This window comes from Haemaphysalis longicornis, unplaced genomic scaffold, assembly GCF_048455015.1.
Source record: "Haemaphysalis longicornis isolate Haplotype H1 unplaced genomic scaffold, Haemaphysalis longicornis Haplotype H1 scaffold_1, whole genome shotgun sequence".
In the NCBI taxonomy this organism is placed as follows: Eukaryota; Metazoa; Arthropoda; class Arachnida; order Ixodida; family Ixodidae; genus Haemaphysalis; species Haemaphysalis longicornis.
In genome coordinates, this window is record NW_027526203.1 from 173,066,446 (window position 1) to 173,087,740 (window position 21,295).

Sequence of the window (21,295 nt, forward strand, 5' to 3'; positions counted from 1 at the left end):
AGAGTGGAGTGGATCAGGGAACAAACGCGTGTTAAGGAGATATTAGTAGAAATTAAGAAGAAGAAATGGACGTTGCCAGGGCATGTAATGCGAAGGCAAGATAACCGTTGGTTATTGGGTAACAGAGTGGATCCCTAGAGAAGGCAAGCATGGCAGAGGGCGGCAGGAAGTTAGATGGGCAGATGAGATGAAGAATTTGTGGGGATAAATTGGTCGCAGTTAGCACAGGACCGGGGTAATTGGAGATCAATGGGTCAGGCCTTTGCCCTGCAGTGGGCGTGGATAGTCTGGTGATGATGATGATGATGATGACATCCAGTAGGTAGTTCCTAATACGCCTTTGTTTTTGGAACTGAATTATCTATGCTTATTTCAGCGTTATTAAGATGTTGTCCACTATGATGCGAAAAAGATTCCTCAAAGTTCAGCGAATAAGATCTTCGCGCGAGTGGCCTTAATGGTTCAAACCATTATGAATCGTGACAATAATTTCATTCCCACTCCCTGGTTACATATGCTTGCGTGATTCGCCAGAAGTTGTTCTACTTTCTCTCCGAGCAACCACCGGTGGTGTCTTCACACGGTTTCAACGAAATTTTTAATCTTTATAAGTAACCTAAGGGAAAATGGTTCCCGAGGTGGCGTCGGTATGACCCAATGCGACCACTGTTCCAAATTTGGTATTAGCAGTTGAACCCGTCTACTGCCAATTTCTATTTAATTCGTGACCGCACGTTTTGCTATTTCAATTGCAATACCGTTGAATTGCAACAAACTGGCGTAAATTTATCAATACCGCTGCGCGCCTTTACAGGCAGTAACTAAGCGAAATGAGTAGCATACATGTATTACGTGACAAAATTTATGTTTACGTGTTTATTTTTATTACGGAAGCAATGAGAGGCGGCTTGCGCGTTGGGGTGGCGGAGCCTGAGAACTTCGTATTGTGACGATCCTATTTCTACCGCTACGTCATGCTGTGCGAACATAGGTACGGCAGGTAGGTGTGGGAAACGCAAAGCAGATTAACAGCCGCGAAAACACGAATCTGCAGCGATCATGTGAGGTGCATAAAAGCAAAGGACCTATACGTTCCGTTCCAATCCGTGTGATCAAAGCGATGGAAACCGAAACCAGCACAGACCCAGCTACGCAGGGTTTCTCTCTCCGCTTATTAACGATGAGTATCATTGAAGAAAAGATTGACTTACAAATTTATCGCACACGTGCCTCGTTTTTATCTAATAATGAGTGCGGAAAGTTTGAACGTGCTGTCGGCAATACCTCTTGCAACCAAGAGGAGTGTATCCTGGCGGCGCGCAGACTTATTTACCTGTCAGCGCCCGCTCGGCGCCGCGTGGCTCTCTTCCCCTTTCGCTCTCACCCACTACCCTGCGTGTTTGCCGCTGTTTCGCTCACGCAACCCTTCGTTGAGACTGCACCGCGCGTTTCTTCTTGTGCCAACGAAACAGGGCGAGCGAAGAGGACGCCCGAGCAAGAAGAGGCGTTCCGGGAGCGCCGACGAGTACGCGCTCTTCGTGAAATGCGCCGAGAAATATGCGAGAACGGATTAACGGTGTGTGTGCCATGGAGAAACGGCGTTACCGCGTTGATCCAGTGGTGCGAGCTTATGAACCTTCTCTGGCTCGAAAACATCGCCGCGCGTGCTTGCGCAAACGAGCGCTGCCATGGAGGAGTTCACGGGTCGTGTGTTCGAGAACGAGTTGGGTTCCGCCTGTTGCGGGTGTGACCTTTTGTGGTTTAAAAATCGCACTCCCGCTATAGCCGCGCTGTTATTTCGCCTCACGTGGCGCAATGGCCTGGAAATGATTTGTTATTTTGTCTGTTTTTTTTTTCTGCCGGTGTAATTCTTATCTGGTCTCTTACTTTTTTGTTGTGTCTGATAGGCCGGAACGGCCTATCGTACAAAAAACGAAATGAACACCAAAAAAGCATTTTTTTAAACTACAAAGATTGTACAGTTGTTAGAACGCTGCAAAGACGGTATTAAAGGGACCCTACAACACTTTCGATAAACACTTTCACTCTTTCCTTCCCGTCTGGAACCACGGCGAATGCCACAGTTATCGCCAACGCGGAGCGGCACTGCGTGTTTGCTCGTTACACCAGATACGCCTTCCGTTTGTGCTTTGTTTTTGTGGCTTTATTTTTAAAGTTGCTATCGAAAAGCGTTCATTGCTGCAACTGAAGGAAAACCGGCCAACAGCCGCTACGTGACCTCAGAGACGGAATTCGGGCCGTCCAAGAACGCCAAGACTGGTTAAGAGAGAAAAAATTCAGAGCCATTCCACCCCGTGAAGAGGTACGGCCAGCAAAGCTGCGGTGCCGAGCCTCCACGTGAGGTTTGACTGGGTCGTAGTCCAAGGGGTTCCTGGTTATTAACTGAAAGTCCAGTCCTGTCCAGTCACTGCTCCTCGCGCATGCTCAGCACGCCTCTTCACGAGCCACGTGAAACGGCTAGCAAGCTGCTTCGACGCATCGTCAGACTTCGCTACTGCGCAATTGAGGCGCACACCTGGGCACGCGCCGGCGCCAGTGCGTCTGCGGCGGCTATGACGCAACACAATCTAACACAATCCACTTTAATCCAATACAATCCAAGTCCGATCCAAGCCAAGCCAAGCCAATGCAATCGAATCGAATCCAATCCGATGCCCCTCGCGCTTGCGCAGAACGGCCCTTCACGGCACACGCGAAACTGCTCAACCTCGGCCAGTGTAGCTTACGCTACGAAACACACAGGAATCGTGGGTAGAAATTTATTATAGCGCGGGTATGGTAATCACGGCGCATGCTCTATGAAGGCCCTAGGACCTTTGCAATTTTGTATGATTTTTTTCGTGCCCCGGGGGTGTGGCGCGCAGTTTTACGATTCCGGAGATTTAAGTTGGCTCCGCAACGTGGCACTACGCTCGCTAGCGATTCCTGTCTACATCGCTCTGGGACCGGAGACGATCTGCTGGATCCTAGCCATTTACAGCTTTGCTGTAAAAATCATTTGAGCGAACTTTCAAGTTGTCTGATGAGCACAGAGCAGTAATTTTTGGCTGAGGTACTTTGGGACACCCTAATCTAAGTACTGGGTGGGCTTAGTGACTACGTTCTGCAAACATTTAAGATTTCAAAAGAAGTTGGAAAAAAATGTTGCAGGGGCCCTTTAAATATTTACGTCGTTTTCCTTGCAATCTAATTTACTTCATTTCTGAAGAGTGGCTCAAACAACAAATGAGTAACTTTGCTCGGAAAGCCTGTTCAGTAAAGAAAAACGGGAACCACGCTTTAAGAAGTCTCAGTGCGTGTGTGTCCAACTAACAGATTTCGCGTAATTTCGTTATTTTAGTTACCCTTGGGACACGAAAACTCCGAGCTCAGGGTTGCGGGTCGAAGCACACCTCGAGGCGCATCTTCACAGTCTCGCAAAAAACTCTCTCGCCATTGTTTAGCGCCGTCTTCCTGGGCTTCGCTTCTTATTGAGTTTGTTTTCTCTGCGCCGATTTTAGTATTAGACTGTTTAGTTCTTTAGTTGTCTCTTGGCGAAGTACCAAGCGGTGTATCTCGCTCTGTTTTTCTTGGTGTTATCTTTTCCTTCTTTTTTATGAAACCCCGAGTAGCGAGCGAACCCCGGTGAAGATTTCAGAAGACGCGCGAGAAATCTCTTGGGTTGAAACTTTTGCGCTGATTGCCGTTACACAATAAATACAAAAATATTTTCTGTTGAAACCGCGCAAAACCGACAAGAAAGAAAATCGCTGCATAATGGGCAATTTTCCTCGTTTGTACGCATCTGGAGGGGCTTAGACTGCTGTTTTCCAAACCCCAATAAGCTGCCCCGTTTTTCCCTGTCACTTTTTCTTACTACGGCGCAATTCGAAAAAAAAAAAAAGAATAGCTTAAGTGGTAACGAAAACATAAAGTTCACGCGGGAAACAGTGAATGAGGAAGGAATGACAAGGAAATACGGCCAGTGCTATTGCCTAAATAAAAAAAGAATCGTTGAAGTCCGCGCTCTCACTGCAATCCCTGACCACCCGGATTTATTGCAAACGCAGGAGACAAGCAGGCAGGATGAAAAACAAGAACAGAGCAAGTATAAACGAGTCAGTTCGTATGGCGCCGCGGGCTGTTCAAAATTCAAATTTGTGCCCGCGAAAGAAGCCGCTGTGTAGGCGGATGTACCGGGAAGGAGTTGGATCGCGCGAACTAAACCTTATTATTTTCTCACGCTCGGAACGTTATTACATCCGACAAGCGCGCACGGCTATCTTTGCGAGATTGTGAGTTTTGTACAACTTCATATTTGATCATCCCCGCGGCAAGGAAAATAAAGAACCGCACACCGGATCAGGGACGGGTTTCAGCAAATCCGTCCTGCAGCTCGTAGCTTGTGAGGAGTGCGAAACAGCGAGGAAGATGAAATGTGAAAAACGTAACAAAAAATTCAGACAAACTTTCTGGTGGGGCATTGCACGCAGTGCATAACACTCATAGTTAAATCGTCTTGCGTAGAACTTTCTTTTCAGCTTGTTTTTCCCTACTGTTTTGAAACCGTGCAGCTGAAGGCGTAACAAGAAAACACGCCGTAAATATTTTCTATGCACGAATTTCGCGAAGCTACTGGCAGCAGCGACCTTGCTTACATAGCCTGAGCCAGCAACACCGCTCGTGCGAGTGGCGGCGGCGATCTGGCATAGATCGAGCCGACAGCCCCAAAGAGCATGTTATTTATGTGCAGTCCTTGCTGAATTTGGGGCCGCTCGCGACAGCGCGAAGTGGACTGTTTGTATATGTTATTTTTTGCTGTGCTTTAGCTTGATGCAGGCCTTTCTTTGATGCCAATGGCAACCTGGCTTGTTATTTATTTTCATAAAAATCGGACGAGAACGTTTAGTTAAAATAACCCTCTAATTCTTTTTTACGCGGTTGTGTTTTGCTTTAAATCTTCCAAAGGCTACCTGTGCGCTAAGCAATGTTCGCATAAACCGTGCCACCAGTGAAAGCAGCTTATATATTCCGTATTCAGGCCCCCTATTATGAAAAGCACATAGATGTCGCTAGTGGTTTCTCATGGCATGAAAAACCACTGCAGCATGAAAGTCGCGCGCGTCCGAACACCCCCCTAACCAACACCGCAAACGAACGTACAAGCAAAAATCGTTAATCACAGAAGTGACCTGAAAGGAGGTAACTGACGATGCTTGCAGTTTGCCCCCCGTAACACGACACGCAGAAAGTGAGCGGCTGTTGCCCTCTGAAGAGGAATGAGGGGCACGATGTGGCTACGGCGGCACCTTTCACGGCAAGAAATTCACGTGTACTTATTTATTGCTGCGGGTGATCTTAATTAAATCAAGTATTCACCCACTTCTGTCATGACAATCCATGCCACGAAAACACGCGATTGAAGCTAGTGTCCCTTTTAGGCTAGCTTGAGAGACTATGATTTTGGCGGCACGCGTAACGTACGCCATGGCTATAGGCTTAGATTAGTCTCCCCTATCATTGTCTGTTCAACTTCCGTTAGCGTCGTGACATACCAGCACGCAAAAACGAGAGCGTTATGTTTATTTTTTGTCGACCTGCCTGTTTTTTGAAGGACTTGGTGCGAAACTCAAATGCGTACTTCCGCTCATGACAGTTGTCATGTACGCATCTTTCCCTCTGACACTAGGTTGGGTAGGGAAGAGTGTGGGCATGGGGGATAATACGAGGGGGTTGATTTCGACCTGCCACCACAACTGCTGTCGGCTTCCTGAGCGATAAGGCTGGTGCTGCTCTCTCACGAGCCTCCTGGCTTCGTGCCGTGCGCGTCAGGAGAACAGAAGCACGGATAGGTAACCGAACTTTTCGACATGCCGCGCTTGTTTTACCGCCATCAGTCTCGTTCGCCGAGAACAACAACAACAACAAAAAAAAAAATACCGGTACACCCGCTGAACGAATTCAATCCCTTTTGGACGGAGCTTAAGCGAAGTACGCTAATACGAGTAATTTCCTTTTAATTCGGCTGGGAACCGAAACTTTAACGCCACTGCTCGCAGCAGAATGTCTTAGTCACTTCACCGGCACCGCGGATTTACTTCATATGCAACGCAAAAAACTTACCGATTGATTGATTGTGGGGTTTGATGCGCCCACTCTACACAGGCGATGAGGAGCGCGTAATGGAGGGCTCCGGATGAATTTTCACCACCTGGGGATCTTTAACGTGCGCCGAAGTCTCGAACACACGGGCATTTTCGCTTTTAGCCTCCATCAGAAAAGCGGCCGCCACGGCCGGGAACCGAACCCGCGTCTTTCGGCTCAGCAGCACAGCACCGTAGCCACTGAGCCACCGCGGCGGGTAAACGAACTTACCGAACCAAGCTTGACCACCACTCAGCTAAGCCTTTCTTTTAGTGTAAAATCTAGATGCGTGGCTTGGCCCAATTTCTTAGACGTTGACCGAACACCAATATAGTGCTGAATCCCTCCGTTCAACTGCTTCATTTAGCTTAAGCGACAGCGACCTGGCTCACTCGATAAGTTTTTATTTCCCTCCTCAATCAAGCCACGCCGGCGGGAATTTTTCTCCCCGTCTTCATGAACAAAAGCCCCCAGGTAACGGTTCGGCTTCGGCGGCCACCTTTAGGAAAGATTTATGGCCACCGCAGCAGTACGGGACAGTTTATTTTCGTACGCTCGGTACACGGCCGAACAAGCCAAAAGTAAAGCTCTACGTGGGACACCGATAAAATTAATGGCCCGAAAAAGGTTTGTTACGCAGAGATGAAACCGCGGTCAAGGATGTACAAGGCAACAAAGACCTCCCGATTGCCCGGAGCAAACTTCGGTTGTTCTTCGAAGTTGTTTTGCTAGGCTTTATTGTTCTCGCCTCTCTCGAAAGCTTCAATTTTTTCCCTCTTTTATTTTACTTTACACCCTTCCAGTGACCGAAGGAATTGCGTTAGCCTTCTGCCAGTTAATGTATTAGGTACTAGTTTCTGCTTAACTCACCAAAATGTTCAATTTCTTCTTGTCCCTCGACTTTGTTTCAGTTCAGAAATGCTTAAAAAATGACCACTCACTTTAATTTACTTGCCGGTGCGTCGATAATAAAGCGAATTTCTTTAATATACAGATAACAAAAATGGTATGCTCAAGCGGAATGCGAACTGTTATCAGTAAATACTGCTTGCAGAAAGGTTTACAGCCAAAATATAAAAAGAACACTGCGAATGAACGAACGTAATAGATATTCAACATTTTCCAAAATACGTAAAATGGATCAGATGCCTTTAGCACATTGCAAAGTTTTTTTGAATTGTGCATTTAAACAAATCTGAATTCTGGGGGGGGGGGGGGGGGGGGGGAGGTAGCAAAATTCTACGTACGATCAGGTTAAAGTCGCAAACGCAATGTGAAAAACTATATTCATAGAGGTTTGCAGCGCTCAAAAAAAATACGGGGAGTTTGGCGTGCAGAGATGCCATGAGAACCATTGAAACTTGTTTGGACGTTGAGTTAGCGCATTGGCCACAATAACCCCCCACGTGTATACGTACCCCTCTACATCTATAGCTGTACGCGAGCCATGTGACACAAGTATTTTCATAGCTATAATTGACAATGTTCGATGAGCGTTTCACATGTATGTCAGGTGTTTCAAGGCTTTACAACACTTTCTGGGGTTTTTATAGACGATAGATTTTTCTCGGGTTAGCTAAACTGTTGTCTGTGTGTCTGTCTGTGTCTGTGCCAGTGTCTGTCCGTCTGTGTCTGTCCGTGCGTCTGGCGGTATCGGTCCGCGTCTGTTGATTGATTGATTGATTGTGGGGTTTAACGCGCCGACGCAACGCAGGCGATGAGGCGCGCAGTAGTGGAGGGCTCCGGATTAATTTTGACCACCTGGGGATCTTTATCGTGCGCCGAAATCTCGAACACACGGGCGTTTTTGCTTTTCGCCTCCATCAGAAAAGCGGCCGCCGCGGCCGGGAATCGAACCCGCGACCTCGTGCTCAGCAGCGCAACGCCTTAGCCACTGAGCCACCGCGGCGGGTAAAACAAGAGAGAGCTTAAGATAGAGGGTTAGGGGAAAGGGGGGAGGGAGTGCAGTCAGAGCTAGGAGGGGGAGTAGGGAAGGGGAGAATGAAGGGAAAGGGGAGGCAGTAAAGCGGCGTTACGGGAGGTGACAGAAATGCTGTCGTCTTTCGACGTCGCATGAAGTGAAGCAGGCATATACGCCACCACATTTTTAGGACCCCGTGTTTAGGTTATTACACAACACCGATTCATTGTTGGCCGCTGCCTCCAGTTCCAGTACTGCCCACACGCAGCAAAAAGAGCCGTTGAAGCGTGAAGTCACCATTAGGCGCCATCCAGTTGCGAACAGTTGCTACGGACGAGTGTTTTTTTTTTTTTTTTTTCGTCTGAGTTCTGCAACGCCCCTCCAGTTCTACCTACAATCCAATAGAATTAACGCTCAGCCTTCACTTCTGCTTTGGGAAGTTCGCAAAGCACGCCCGAGATCATAAGTCGCCCCCCGGACCTCCCGATGATGTTCGGTTGATAACGAACAATGGGCGCCACTAAATGGCTAAACATAGTGCCCCCGATTCACAAAGATGTTCGCGCGTAAGATATTGCAAGAGCAGCTTTTTATTGGCCGGGGCCCAACCAGGGTTGTTTCGCTGCGAAAAGCGAGATGAGGGCGAACGCTACGGCTAATCACCGACTTCTCTTACGATGCCTTACGTGCTAACAACACTTTGAATCTGGGCCACTGTATTCTCGTTTAATAGGGTTTAAAGGAACCGGCCGGGCCCTTACTTCCTGCCGGAAAGGATTGCGAAAGCTGTAGTTATCGCCAGTACGGAGCGGCACTGCGTGATTTGATCGTCGCAGCAAGTACGCTTCCCAGTTTCTGCCTTGCTTTGGTCGATATTTTCTTTAAATGACTATCGAATGCGTTCGTTGCAGCCACTGAAAGGAAGCCGGCCAATGGCCCCGACGCAGCTCGAATGACGTCAATCAAGCGCAAAAACAAGGTCCAGAACGAGAAAGAGAAATATGTTTGGAGCAAGTTTATAAGTTATCTGATGGACGTATATCTATAGAGCAGTATGCGCGGTTGGGGTACTTCATGACACCTTATCCTAAGTACTGGTCGCGCTTGTTGAGTACGCTGAGTACGTTGGAAAAAAAGTTGAAAGAGGAGTTGTAGAGTTCCTTTAAGATTGTTTTATATTTTTTGTCCCACAAAGTTTGTAGGGAGCGGCGGGCACAACTTTCTTCAACTATCTCGCCGGATCTTCCTTCCATCGGCTATTTCTTTTTCCCCACCAAAATGTTCCCAATTGCACCCTCGCTATCTTTCGTGTTTTTTTTTAAACCCTGGTTGGTAAGCTGTGGGCGACGTCGTACGAGCCGCGACAATTTGTTGCCACTTATGAAAAGAAAAAGACGAGCGCTCGCACGCATGCGTTCGCTCGCGCGGACACGCCTCCTTGCAGGAACGCGCTTGGCTCGGCGTCCATCGAGCCCAGCTATTGTTCGGCCGAGAAAAATAACTCTCGCCTCCCTAGCCGGGCAGAGTAACGGCACGGCCTTAACTAGCCGAGGCATTCTTGAAACGGCCGGCAAGATGTAATCTGGAGCTGCGAGGGTGATAAAAAAAGGACGGGTAAATGGAGGACGTGAAGTTGTCGCGGCACGGCGACGGACCTCCCCATCTCCCCCACCCCTACCCTCCAGTGGTGCGGTTGACGCGAAGACGTCCAGGAAGGGTTTCTCCGGAGGAAGAAGGCGCTAGGGGTGACGGTGGAAGACGACTGACGGCCATAAATCTTACTGGCTCTTTTGCCCTCCCATTTTTCCCCCCGCCTCCCTCCACCTTGCTTCGGCCCTGACGCGTGACGTCATTTATAAAGATTCCGAGCGGCCCACGCCGAGTCGGCCGCCCCATGATCAGTGAAGCGACGGGAGAACGAAAGGACGCCCAAGCGGCACCGGGAGAAAAGGGTTTCGAGGAAGAGGAGGAAAGGGAGGAGGGTAGCCGCATCTACTCGACACGCAATGAATAAATGTATTCGCGCACGAATGTTGGCATGCGTGTTGTATGTATGCAGAAGAAGTATACTGCGCGGACACAGGCCGGAAAACAACGGCTGAAACGCGAGCCGGAGGAAAGGAGAATTCGCACGTGCGGCGATGAATCTTTATTGATTCGACATTTCCTTGGGTGTTCCCTCTCTTTCCACCCTTCCTTTACCCCCCGTGGAATACCGCCATTTACTGCAGAGAGGCACAGTGGGAAGGGAGGGTGAGGAAATGTCTTAGAAAGGAAGGAGGTTCGCGCGACCTCCTCCACTTCTCGCGACTTGGCGGCGTTGTATTTGCGCCCCCGCTGTGTGCTGCTGGCTCGCATTCAATGCAGGCTAGGAGAAACGCGGTCGAGAAGATACCCGTCTTAATGAGAATAACGGGAGATAGAGAGAGAGAGAAAAAAAAGAGAAAGAGATGTCTCATGTTTTTTTTTTTTTCTCTCCCTTAGCAAAGCAGCGAGCGCCACGCAACGTGCGGTGTTTCCGAGGTTTGGTGGAGCTGCGGGATTATTTCGCGTGCTCTGGATCTATCGGCGCTGTAGTATCCGGTTGCCATCTGTCTTTAATAGTGAGGGCGCATATGTTTAGCCAACGTTATCAACAGCACGAAGCAGGTTTTCCGCGGTAGAGGGAACGAAATATAGATAAAAATGTGGCAAAATCTGTCTCCGTAATGAGGTTTTCCTGCTGGTCTAATCAAAACGATTGTACTGAGTAATCGCGCCCAGCCGTCAATTCTAAGATTAGTTTCTTTCAAAAGGACGGACTTTTTATGAGTGTCAAATGAGAGTGGGGTAAGAAATAATCGTCACTATGCGTTCATACGCCCTACGAGCCTTCCCTGCAACTTGATTGGGTTCTACTACAATCCACAGATTAATGCGTGCGTTGGCACCTCAAGCGCAATTACTATAATCACATTGAGATGCTAAGTGCAAAAAACCCCCGGCAGAAATGTTTGTTCATTTTTTTTTCCCGCCACCTTTCTACAATAGAATCCAGCTCAAGGGTTGCAATCGGCGTATTTACGCGCGAAACGGCTGCCACTTCAGTATAGTGCCAATACACTACACGGAATCGCGCAATGTCTGACCGCTACGATGACTCCAACACAGCACTATATATCACCAAGGTGGTTAAGTGAGTCAGTTGTTACTGAGTTCTGACCCGCCGCGGTGGCTCAGTGGCTAAGGCGTTGTGCTGCGTGGCACGAGAACGCGTGTTCGATTCCCGGCCGTGGCGGCCGCTTTTCTGATGGAGGCGGAAAGCAAAAACGCCCGTGTGTACGAGATTTCGGCGCACGTTAACGATCCCCATTCCCGAGCCCTCCACCACGGCGCGCCTCATCGCCTGCGTTGCGACGGCGTGCTAAACCCTACAATGAATCTGTTACTGCGTTCTAAAACGTCGTTCTTGTCTTGGCTCTATGTTGTACGCCCGTATGTGTGCTTTGGACGTGCTGATGCAGTGCAAAGGTGCATGGGAGGTGGACGGTACTAAGCTAACGCTAATCAGGCCCTGCGAAATTTCGTTACTTGTAACCAGGTTAACAAACGATCCCTAACTGGGAATACTCTTCGCCTTTGCGCCTTCACTTACGTAACCCTCCCTTTTTTTCAGGGTGAGGGGAATGAGGAGATTGGTTTTTTAGCACCCTGGCTTTAAGGTCATTAAAACTTGGAGAATTATCAAAAATCAGGCTTAGAGACCGATAACACACCAAGCGTAACTTTTAGTAGAACTCTATACATGCATCATTTTCGACAACAGAAATGTTGGACATTTCTGTAAGCAGGTCTTTTTCGTTCAGCGCCGGTTAGGGAACCCAGGAATCATACTGCGACGCGGCGGCGAAGAGGTGTAGCCGCACGACGGGGCCGAGGGGCTCGGGCCGGGAGGGCTCCCAGCACCTGGGGACTTGGCGGCGCCGCCACGCTGCTGGCGCTGCGAAGGATGGCCGCCGCCGCTGTCGTCGCCGGAGCCGACCGAGCCCAGAGGCACGACATTGAGCAGCGCACCGGCCTGCCTCACAGCCAGGCTGGCCGCCTCGTGGTTCTCGAACTCGACGACGGCCGCCGCGCAGCCGCTGGCCTCCGGGTGGCTCTCCAGGAAGCGCTTGGCGCACGGCGGCACGGGCCCGCCGGGGCGCACCAGCCCGAGCAGCGAGATGGGCCCGCAGCGCGAGAAGGCTCCGGCCACGGCCCCGACGGTGGCGCGCTCGACGAGTGGAAAGGCGACCACGGTGCGCGAGGGCGCCGTCTCGTCGTGATCGGGCAGCGGCTCGCGGCGGCGCACCTTGGTGCCTTCGGCGTTCACCTCGAGCAGGCTGGACGAGGAGCGCAGTGCGTCGCGCACCTGCTCCCAGTTCTTGGTGAGGCTCTTGACCTTGCGGAATGAGGCCATCAGCTTCAGGCTCACATAGCCCTCTCGGTTACGGCGCACGTGCTTAAGCAGGAACGAGTCGCGCAGGATGTGCTCGTCCGAGAAGTAGTACTCGACCTGGGCCACGATGCGTTGCGTCAGCCCATCCTCTTCCTCCGAGGAGCCGTTGCGCGACGCGCGCCCGGAGTCTTTGCCTGACGGCGGGCTCTCCACTTGCTTGCCCCAGGGCTTCCCTTTGGCCGCTGTGTTCATCGCTCGATGGGTGCGCGGTGAGCGACCACACTCCTGGATCCCGAACGCCTCGCTCAGCGTGATGGCGAAGCGCTGCGAGTGCAGAATTGATCGTCTTCTTCCTTCTCTTCTACCTCTTGCCGAGCATCTCCAACAATCTTTGTTCTGACTGTGTAGTTGGAGTTATTTGATTGATTATGGAGTTTAGGGCATCAAATGCTGCACCTGGGCTGTTAGGCATCGTGCTGGAGGGCTCCGGATTAATTTTGACCACCTATGGATCTATAACGCCTGCGGAAATCTCAACACACGCGAGTTTTCACCGCCGTCTGAAAAGCAGCCACTGCGCGCCACCCACTGAACCACCGCGGCGGGTCGTATAGTTAGAGCTGCCACGTCACAATACTGTTTGCAATGCTCCGAAACATGACAGTCTCGAAAAATTACAGTGGATGTCAAGAATCTTCAAATAATGTGAGGGAGAAAGCTTAGTTACATCTTCTGTTGATCTGCTGTGAAACGTTTTGTTGAACTTAGCGGCCGTGCTCATCCCCACTTGACGAGTCTCCCAGCTGTACAGTGCCCTGCGAAGCTCATTCCGCTCGCTAGCCGTTACCAGGATCCTCGTGTTTATCTGCTGTTGAACATTTTGAGCATTCCGGCTGCACCCGTAACCACTTGACGAGACCACTGGGCAGCACCAATCGAAGCTGGTCCCGCTCGCTAGCCATCGCTACGACTAGCAGCATCCTGTTCGGCCCTGTCAGTACCTTCACCTCTTTAGGCGACTCGTATTGCACTTGCCGCAGCACGGTACCCTCCTTTGGCGTGCTTGTTTCCATTTCCCGGCACATGCTGCGTGGCCTTTTCTCAAAACCCTACTCCCACATTCCTTTTCCACTGTTGCTTCCCTTTCCTGGCACACGATCCCCGGCTAGCGCAACTTTAACTTTTTTTGCACTAGGTATTTTCTGAACCTGACAACACGCGTGCTTAAACTTATAGATTTACAGCTTTTGCCTCGAAAACCACACGTCTTCACGTGCAGAAAGCAACTTCAAAAAAATTGCTCTGAGCAGGAAACGATACAGTCGGGTTTTGCCTTTAAAGGGTGCTCCACAGTGAACGCAGTGATGGTGCAGTGAAACATGACCATAGCAAACGCGAGCTGCCGGCAAGAGTTTGGGCTGCTGCCTGGACAGAAAACTACTGTACAGCAACCGCAGATATGAAATAAAAATAAATAAAAAGGAATCCTAACACACTGGGTTGGTGTTGGCATCGTCATGAAGTGAATTTGTTTACTCACCCCATAAGGGTGTCATAATCATCATCACCTATGTTCACTGCACGACAAGGCCTCATCTGAAAGCGGAGGAGGGGGATTCAGGTGAAGACTACACCCCGCTAGAGAGGGGATACCACTATCAATCATCATCATCAACATCATCATAATCATAATCATCCTCCTCCGCATCATCATCATCATCATCAATCATCAGCGTCATACACCAAACGGGCCAATCTAGTTCTGGTGAGGTTGTTTGTGTTGCGGGGAACCTTTCCAGTATGATTGCACCTACACTCTTAATAAAAAAGCTCGTAAAAGGGTGGTAACGGCCCTATTTACTACCTCCTTACGAACTTTACTATCCCGCAGAACAGTACGTAGGCTCTGCCACTAAGTATGCAACCTAAATGCTATCGGTACTAGTCTAGACCGTGCACTTAGTAACTGCTGCCTGTTTGATACTAACATTCAGTGATAGTAACAAAATAATATGAATTATTGAACATAATAACTGCAGAACTTTTCCCCCTCCAAATCACTATTAAAATGTTTTTGCAAATCCACATGGTCACTTGTATGTGCTCACATTAAAATGCAGTATTCCAAAATTATCAATTTTTTATATGTTGCAAGAAGCCCATGGACTCTGTCAAAGGTCTTTCCATTGCCGTGTATAAAAGCAAAATGAGCAAATGTACATCTGAGGTAACTTAGTTATACTCGCTCTGATATGTGGATTATAATAAATTATCTTTACCCACCCTGGTTTACAATAAATTACCCATTACCGGACCTACAGCCGTGCAGCCGCCAGCTTTCTATAGGTACGTTGCTTAAATGCCGGCTTTCTATAGGTACGTTGCTAAAATACTTAGAGGCTTTCAGTCGGACAACCCAGATTTGGATATCAGAGTCTCATCTGCGACTGATGCGAGAAATTGGCTATTGGGCAATTGAATGATCGGCAAAAAGAGAAGTCTCGCGGGGCCCGCTGGCAACAGTTAACGTCAGCGGTGCTTCCTGCAGACGTTCGTGATTTCGGGTGGCTGCGTGGCTGGAGAGCCCTGCCGACGTGTGACCGCCTTGCAGCATTGGGTGTGGTTCGCTCTGCCCGGTGCCCGCAATGCGGACACACTGAGACGCTAGAGCATGCTCTCTTTGAGTGTCGTGTGGCCGCCATATTCTGGGCTTTACTCAGCAGAATGTTTGAGCTTAGGCTGGGAGCCCAGACGAAATCGAAAGATCCATTTGTCAGCTTTCTGCTGTGTGTGGGTGCCTTTGTTGTGTGGCGCCAGCGAGGTGTAGCCGCCTTGCAGGCACGGCCACAGCGTGCCATGTATCCCCTGTCATTGCGCGTTCGGAAAATGGCCATAGAGCACTTGCAGCATGAGCTGGTGGCGCTGGGTGAAGAATATTCCTCATGCGTTGGTCGATTCGCTTCATCAAGGTTGCCAATAACAATGTGCAATGGTTTATCGTGCCTTATTAATAAGGGGCAACACTTGCGTGCTGAAGGGAATTGTATGTTAGAGGCCAAGGCGCAGTTTAGGTAGTCTGGCTGAGCATGCCTCTCTGTACGGACATAGACATCAGTACTGAGTAGAAATGATGTGTGTGAACTGTTGTGGTTTTTATGTTGACTCCCACGCGTGAACTGTGGTGTCTGAGCCTCGTGCCACGGACATTATTGTAAAGAACCTTCGGTGCGGTGGACTAGTTTTTTGTGCACTTGTGTGATGTTCACTTCCTTTCCTCTGTGGCACATTGCGTACATCCTGTGCCCTATCGACCCGTGTAGTAGCTCACTACAGCGGGTCCATGCTTAACTAGTTTTTAATAAATTCGCTTTGTGGGTTACAATAAATTCTCTTCACCCCTATCCCGATGGTTTTCTTGCCCAATTTATTTGTTGTCTAATTGTGATGTGTGCGTGTTGAATATGTCTATGTCGTGCTCCGCACTCAGCTCATCCCTATTGTCACGCGTAGTTTTTTTTTTTTTTACCTCTACCCCTCAAGGGTTCTTTCGCGACCGTTGGTGTCAACAGAAAACTCCCGTGAATAAATAAAGGAAGTTACTGGCACCGCCAGGAATCGAACCCAGAACGAATAGAGTGACGGAGCGAGAGCTCGTTGTCGTACCGACTGAGCTACGAGCCCACTCGAAAACGGGGAAGACAGGCAATGCACTGACCAAGCACATATGCTAGCTTACCCCTACGTTCTCGCTGAATTCCACGTGATAGCATCACGCGACCTCTCACGCTGCTTGCGCTCCGCCCTCGACACGTGTAGTGGCCGTGTGCGCACCTTGCGCATGCGCTAGGAGTTACAAAAATTAAAGGAAGCTCACACCAACGCATGGCTTCTCACTTCACCTCCGTCTCTACCGCTGATCTCGTCGCCTCCGTCGGCAGCGGCAGAGACGGAGAAGGGAGATCGTCTAACACCTGGTTTGAGCTGCCTTTAATTTTATAAAACATGAGTTTTCACTCATGTGCTTCACCAATACAACTCAACCAACCACCGTTCATAAAAAATGCATTCATTGATTCTTAGCAAAGAATATTTCTTTGAAGTAGTAATAAAGGGTGGGGTTAAGTTCATTTCGCTTGTCTCTGGTTTCAATATTTGTAGAGCCACGTGAGTGAATTTAGTGAGGTCGCATGGGTAATCGTTGTGGGTGTCATTAAGAGTTTTGATGATGATGGTTTGGGTTTAATGGCGCCAATGTTGACCTTTAAAGGCCAACAAGGTCAAAGAGCGCCAAAGACAAAGTTATTTGATGATGATACAGATGTACAACTAAATACTAAATTATCTCAGTAAAAACAAAAATGAACCTACTTAAAATCCCTGAAGAAGGCTGGTGTAGAGGGCCAGGATGATTATGCATGATATGAAAGAAACTGTAAAAACTTGACATCTGATAAAAACTGAAAAACACGCTTAATAGAAAACATTGGGTTGTCGGGCAAGAAGTGTGATGGGTGTAGCCGGATGTATTGTCTGTATAGTTCCAGAAAATGTTTGTGCAATGTGGTGTCGGGTGCCTTGCATTGAATGAGTATGTGAACTAGGGGTAGGGCCTCTCCGCACCTGCTGCACTGGGGTCTCGAAGATCCCGTGAGCAGGTACGAGTGAGTTGCGAGGGCGTGCCCTATCCGTAGCCTAGCCAAGGCGACTTCTGTGTATCTGTCGCGTTTATCGGTGGTGCATGGGGACAGACGTGGTTTTATAATGTGTAATTTGTTGTCTGTCTGTTCACTCTACTCCTTTTGCCTTGTCTTGCGAAGGTGTTGTCTTATGTGTGGCTTGAGGTCAGTATAGGGTACTGTTGTTAAGTGTACTGTGTTCAGAAGTGGCGCAGCAGCGGCCATTTGATCAACGGTTTCATTTCCGGCAATCCTAGAATGGTCTGAAACCCAGCAGGAAGTTATTTCCAGGTTTTATGCACATGCAGACATAATAGCCTTTAAAACAAGATTGATGAGAAAGTTTTTAGAATGCTTTACACATGCAAGCACGCGTACAACGCCAAGGGAGTCCGTGTACATGATGGACTTTAAAGTTCGAACTTGGAGAATGTGATTTAGGACAATTCAAATACCGTATGCTTCTGCTGTGAATATACTGTTACAAAGGTTCATTGCTTTACTGACATGCAAGTTTGGCCCATGCGCAGCACGAGACACAGCAGTTGCAGTCGTGGACGCATCACTGTAAAACTCAGCACACCCGTACTTGTCCTGGAGGAAAAAGAAATGCTGTAGAATCTCCATCCTTGGTGTGCTCTTTTTGTCAAGTTGGGTGAAAGACAGGGCTCACGACACAGGGCGGAGATGCCATGGTGGAATAAGATCCATGATTAGTGTCTTCTGGATGTCTGAATCGTTTAGAGCTTTGCTTTCCAGCACATTCACAGCGTGGATTGGCGCGCATTTTTTTTATTAGGTTATGCATGGCCAGTAAGTAAAATCACTAAGTACCTAGTGCATACTGGGACAAGTAACTGGTTATTGTTCTGTTAGTAAGTGCCACGACCTTTTTTTAAAGAGTGTACGTGGCTGGTGTGTCCCCCACTAGTATCCAGTGATGTTTTACCTTGGCGTATCAGGCAGCAATCCTGACCTGGGCATTAATATCAATATGACAGAATGCTTGAAGAGCACTCAGTAACGGGGAAGAGTGCCGCGTCGGGCATGCAGCTTCCCAAAACGAACTGTAAGAGGGTACTATAATGTTATTCAACATTGGGCATTATATTGATTTTCAGTGGGTTGCGCGGTTGTTGTGATCCGGGAGCCGCATCAATGAAACCACTTTGATCGTGACCGCAGGGACATTCACGATGTGTGCCTGTTTGTGAGCAATTGGCGTCATCCGTAACACAACCGTCTCATCTTTCCAAATGACCGTAGGAAAACTAGTCGCCTCATCTAATCAGGTGGTGGAGTTGCGACCTTCCAGCGGCGGCAGATACTGTGAATCCGTTACTGTATGAAAAAGGCGGCACTTTGCCACACCTGAACGACAAACTTCAGGGTTAGGGGAAAAATTAACTCGATAATGCCTGTCGAGAGAAGGCGTCAGTGAGCGCGTGTACAAGTTCTAGTCAGATCATCATAATATCAAAGGCGAACCACAGCAATCGCATGCGGAGCCCATCGATCTGGCCGGGCTGTCCCGTTCCACTTTTAAAGCAGGCAACATTTGCTTCTCCCAATCACTCTCAAGGCGGCCTGCAGCTTTCAGAGAGTCGGAACGACTGTCGCGTGAGTCAGGCGCCGCATGGTTGGGAGCGGTACACCGCTAGTCCAGCCCGCCACCGTCACTGCCAGCACGCCGCCGATGCATCGGCCGCTTCCTAGTGAAAGTACGGCGCGCGGGCGAAGTACGGGGAGCTACAATGCAGAGGGAGTTCCCGACGAGTGAGAGGAATGCAACTGCGATTTAAACAAGCAAAAAAATTAATGCTTTATACCTCTCATGAAGGAAAACAATTTTTTTTTTGCGCCTGAATAACGTTTACTGTAAATTGGGGACCATCGCCTCATGCGGCCTCACGTTTCAGAAAATTCTCCGTAAGAATTTCACTGCTTGGGCAGTCACAATTCTTCAGAGAAGTTCTCAAAATTTTAAGTATGGCCATTTCTTCCTTAAAGGTGCCATGAAGACAAAATTCAGCTTTCTTTAGTTAGAGAGAACCAGTTTTGGTGAATCGCTCAGCTACAACCCAGCCACGAGATACTTTTTTTTTATTTGAAGAAACGCAAGAAATACTGAGAAACTTTCAAATTTCGCGCTACGGTGACGTATTACGGTTCGAGTGGCACATTACCGAAACGTATTAAAAACATGTGAGTGTGTGAACTGCGCGTTAGCATTCAGGGGATACGATGAAATAGAACTAGGGGCCCCCGTTACAATCGCCCAGTCATCTTTCATGGCGGTGTCTTTGGTCGGCAGCTCTTAATCGCACAAACAAGGTTGTGCTACGCCAGAAAAATCACCACAAAGTGACTGAGGACTCGCCACTGCTTCATCTGTTTCCCTTAGTAGCTCCATTATTTGTTCGAGGTTGGCGATAAGACAGCTATCTTGGTTATCGGGACAAGGCGGTCTTTTTAGCCAACCAAACTTTATGGCCCCTTTAACACCCTTGTGGCAGGCGTCGTTTTAGCAGACAAATAACAGCCGAATGAAAGACTGTCCCGTACGTTTGGAACAACACCCGGTCTTGCGCTATAAATTGCGGGGAAATTTGAAACGTGCCGAAATTGCCGGTCGCTGTCGACGAATGCGTCTCAAATCAAAATCCCCGCATACACGAAGTGGCCGAAGCCGCTTCTGCGATCGCGGGGAGCCCCGTATATAATTACAAAACGCGCTTTAACGTGCCGCCGTTTCCGCACGATCCAGTAGCGCGAAATTGCGGCGATGCGTTAAAGAGCGTAACAACTTTCGACAATGACTGAGCAGCTCCTGTCGCCTTTCTTACTGAAGCGTCAATTTCGACGCTGCCTTCGCCTTGAGGGGAAACAGCTATTCCGCGGCGAACGATGGAGCGGAAAACAATAAGGCCCTAACGGATCGGCCACCGGGAAGAAATATCGACGGGCGAACAATACCAGTCGTCGTCTACGCACCTAGGGCGGAAACGGGCCCAGGGCCGCCGCACCAGCAGTGCTGGCGAACGTGGCGAGGTGGAGACGGCGCAGCGTTCGCTAAAGTTATTGCCGGGGTGTGGCGCGTGCATTAGAGAAAAGTGGGCGGGACGCTCAGCACCGCTTAGGGCGAACCGGCGCTGGCCGCTGCATTATTCAACGCGAATGAGCAGATATATATATATATATATATATATATATGTAAACTCCCTTTGACATGCTGCTCCTTCTCGGAGCTTTTATTGCGGAGCCTTCTTGGGCTACGCAATTTTCACCCGCGCTAGTCAAGCTTCACGGTTTTTCGGTGTCAGAAAAACCACTAGCGCGCAGCTAAGGGCCTACGTTATTACAGCGGGAAGACGAGGTATATAATAGACAAAACCTTTCCACACTACTACCCCTAGTGGAAAGGTTCATATGCGTAAACATTTCTTAGTTCAACCGTAGCCTAGGGCGCCACTTTAAAAACGCAAGCGCATAGCCGAGCCAGTGTTTTGTATGAAAAACGCGCATTGAATTTACTTCTTATTTACGTAAAATGGGCTGTAAGAAGAAATGGATCTAGAAGATCGTGACGTCACACAGTTGTTCCTTCGCACTGGTCGTCACGTCACAAGTCCTGTGGGGGATAATTAAAAAAAAACGCCCCAAAAATTAACCACGAAAACCGCAACGAAGTAACTCGTACAGAGCCCCAAGGCGATTAACTAGAAACAGCTTAAATAAGACGCGTATGGGTTTTAAACGGCATCGAAAAGAAGCCAGATACGAGCGGAGCAAGAACAGAACACAAACAAAACGTTTCTTCTTCGTTTAAAACGGTGTCAAAAACGGGGGAGAGAAAAGCAGAGCGAAAACAGAAGAAGAAGAAAACAATTTTTCGTCCCACTGTCGCCAGCGGCACCAAATACGACGAAACAAAAACTTTGAAACGTGGCCTCCCCATCACCGAGGCTGGTTTAAACCGCAGAGATGAGACCAGCGCCACCTAGTCGCCCGAAATGAGAGCGCCAAGAAAACAATGGAACTGAAAATGCTACGCGGTGTATGACAATTCCTCCATAACGAGCTTCGGCCTTAATTTTTGTATTTTGTGTCTTGTTTCTTTACTGAACAATAACCGTA

General features: G+C 48.9%; 2 protein-coding genes across 2 annotated transcripts in view; both read right to left on the reverse strand.

Moving 5' to 3' along the window:
- Positions 1-21,295, reverse strand: part of LOC144139413 (band 7 protein AGAP004871-like) — a 564,115-nt gene that overhangs the window by 479,080 nt on the left and 63,740 nt on the right. The gene's annotated exons all lie outside the window — the stretch shown is intronic.
- LOC144155757 (la-related protein 6-like) lies at positions 11,907-12,734 on the reverse strand. Its single transcript, XM_077687394.1, has one exon. It carries the CDS (start codon positions 12,732-12,734, stop codon positions 11,907-11,909), a length of 828 nt encoding a protein of 275 aa, XP_077543520.1.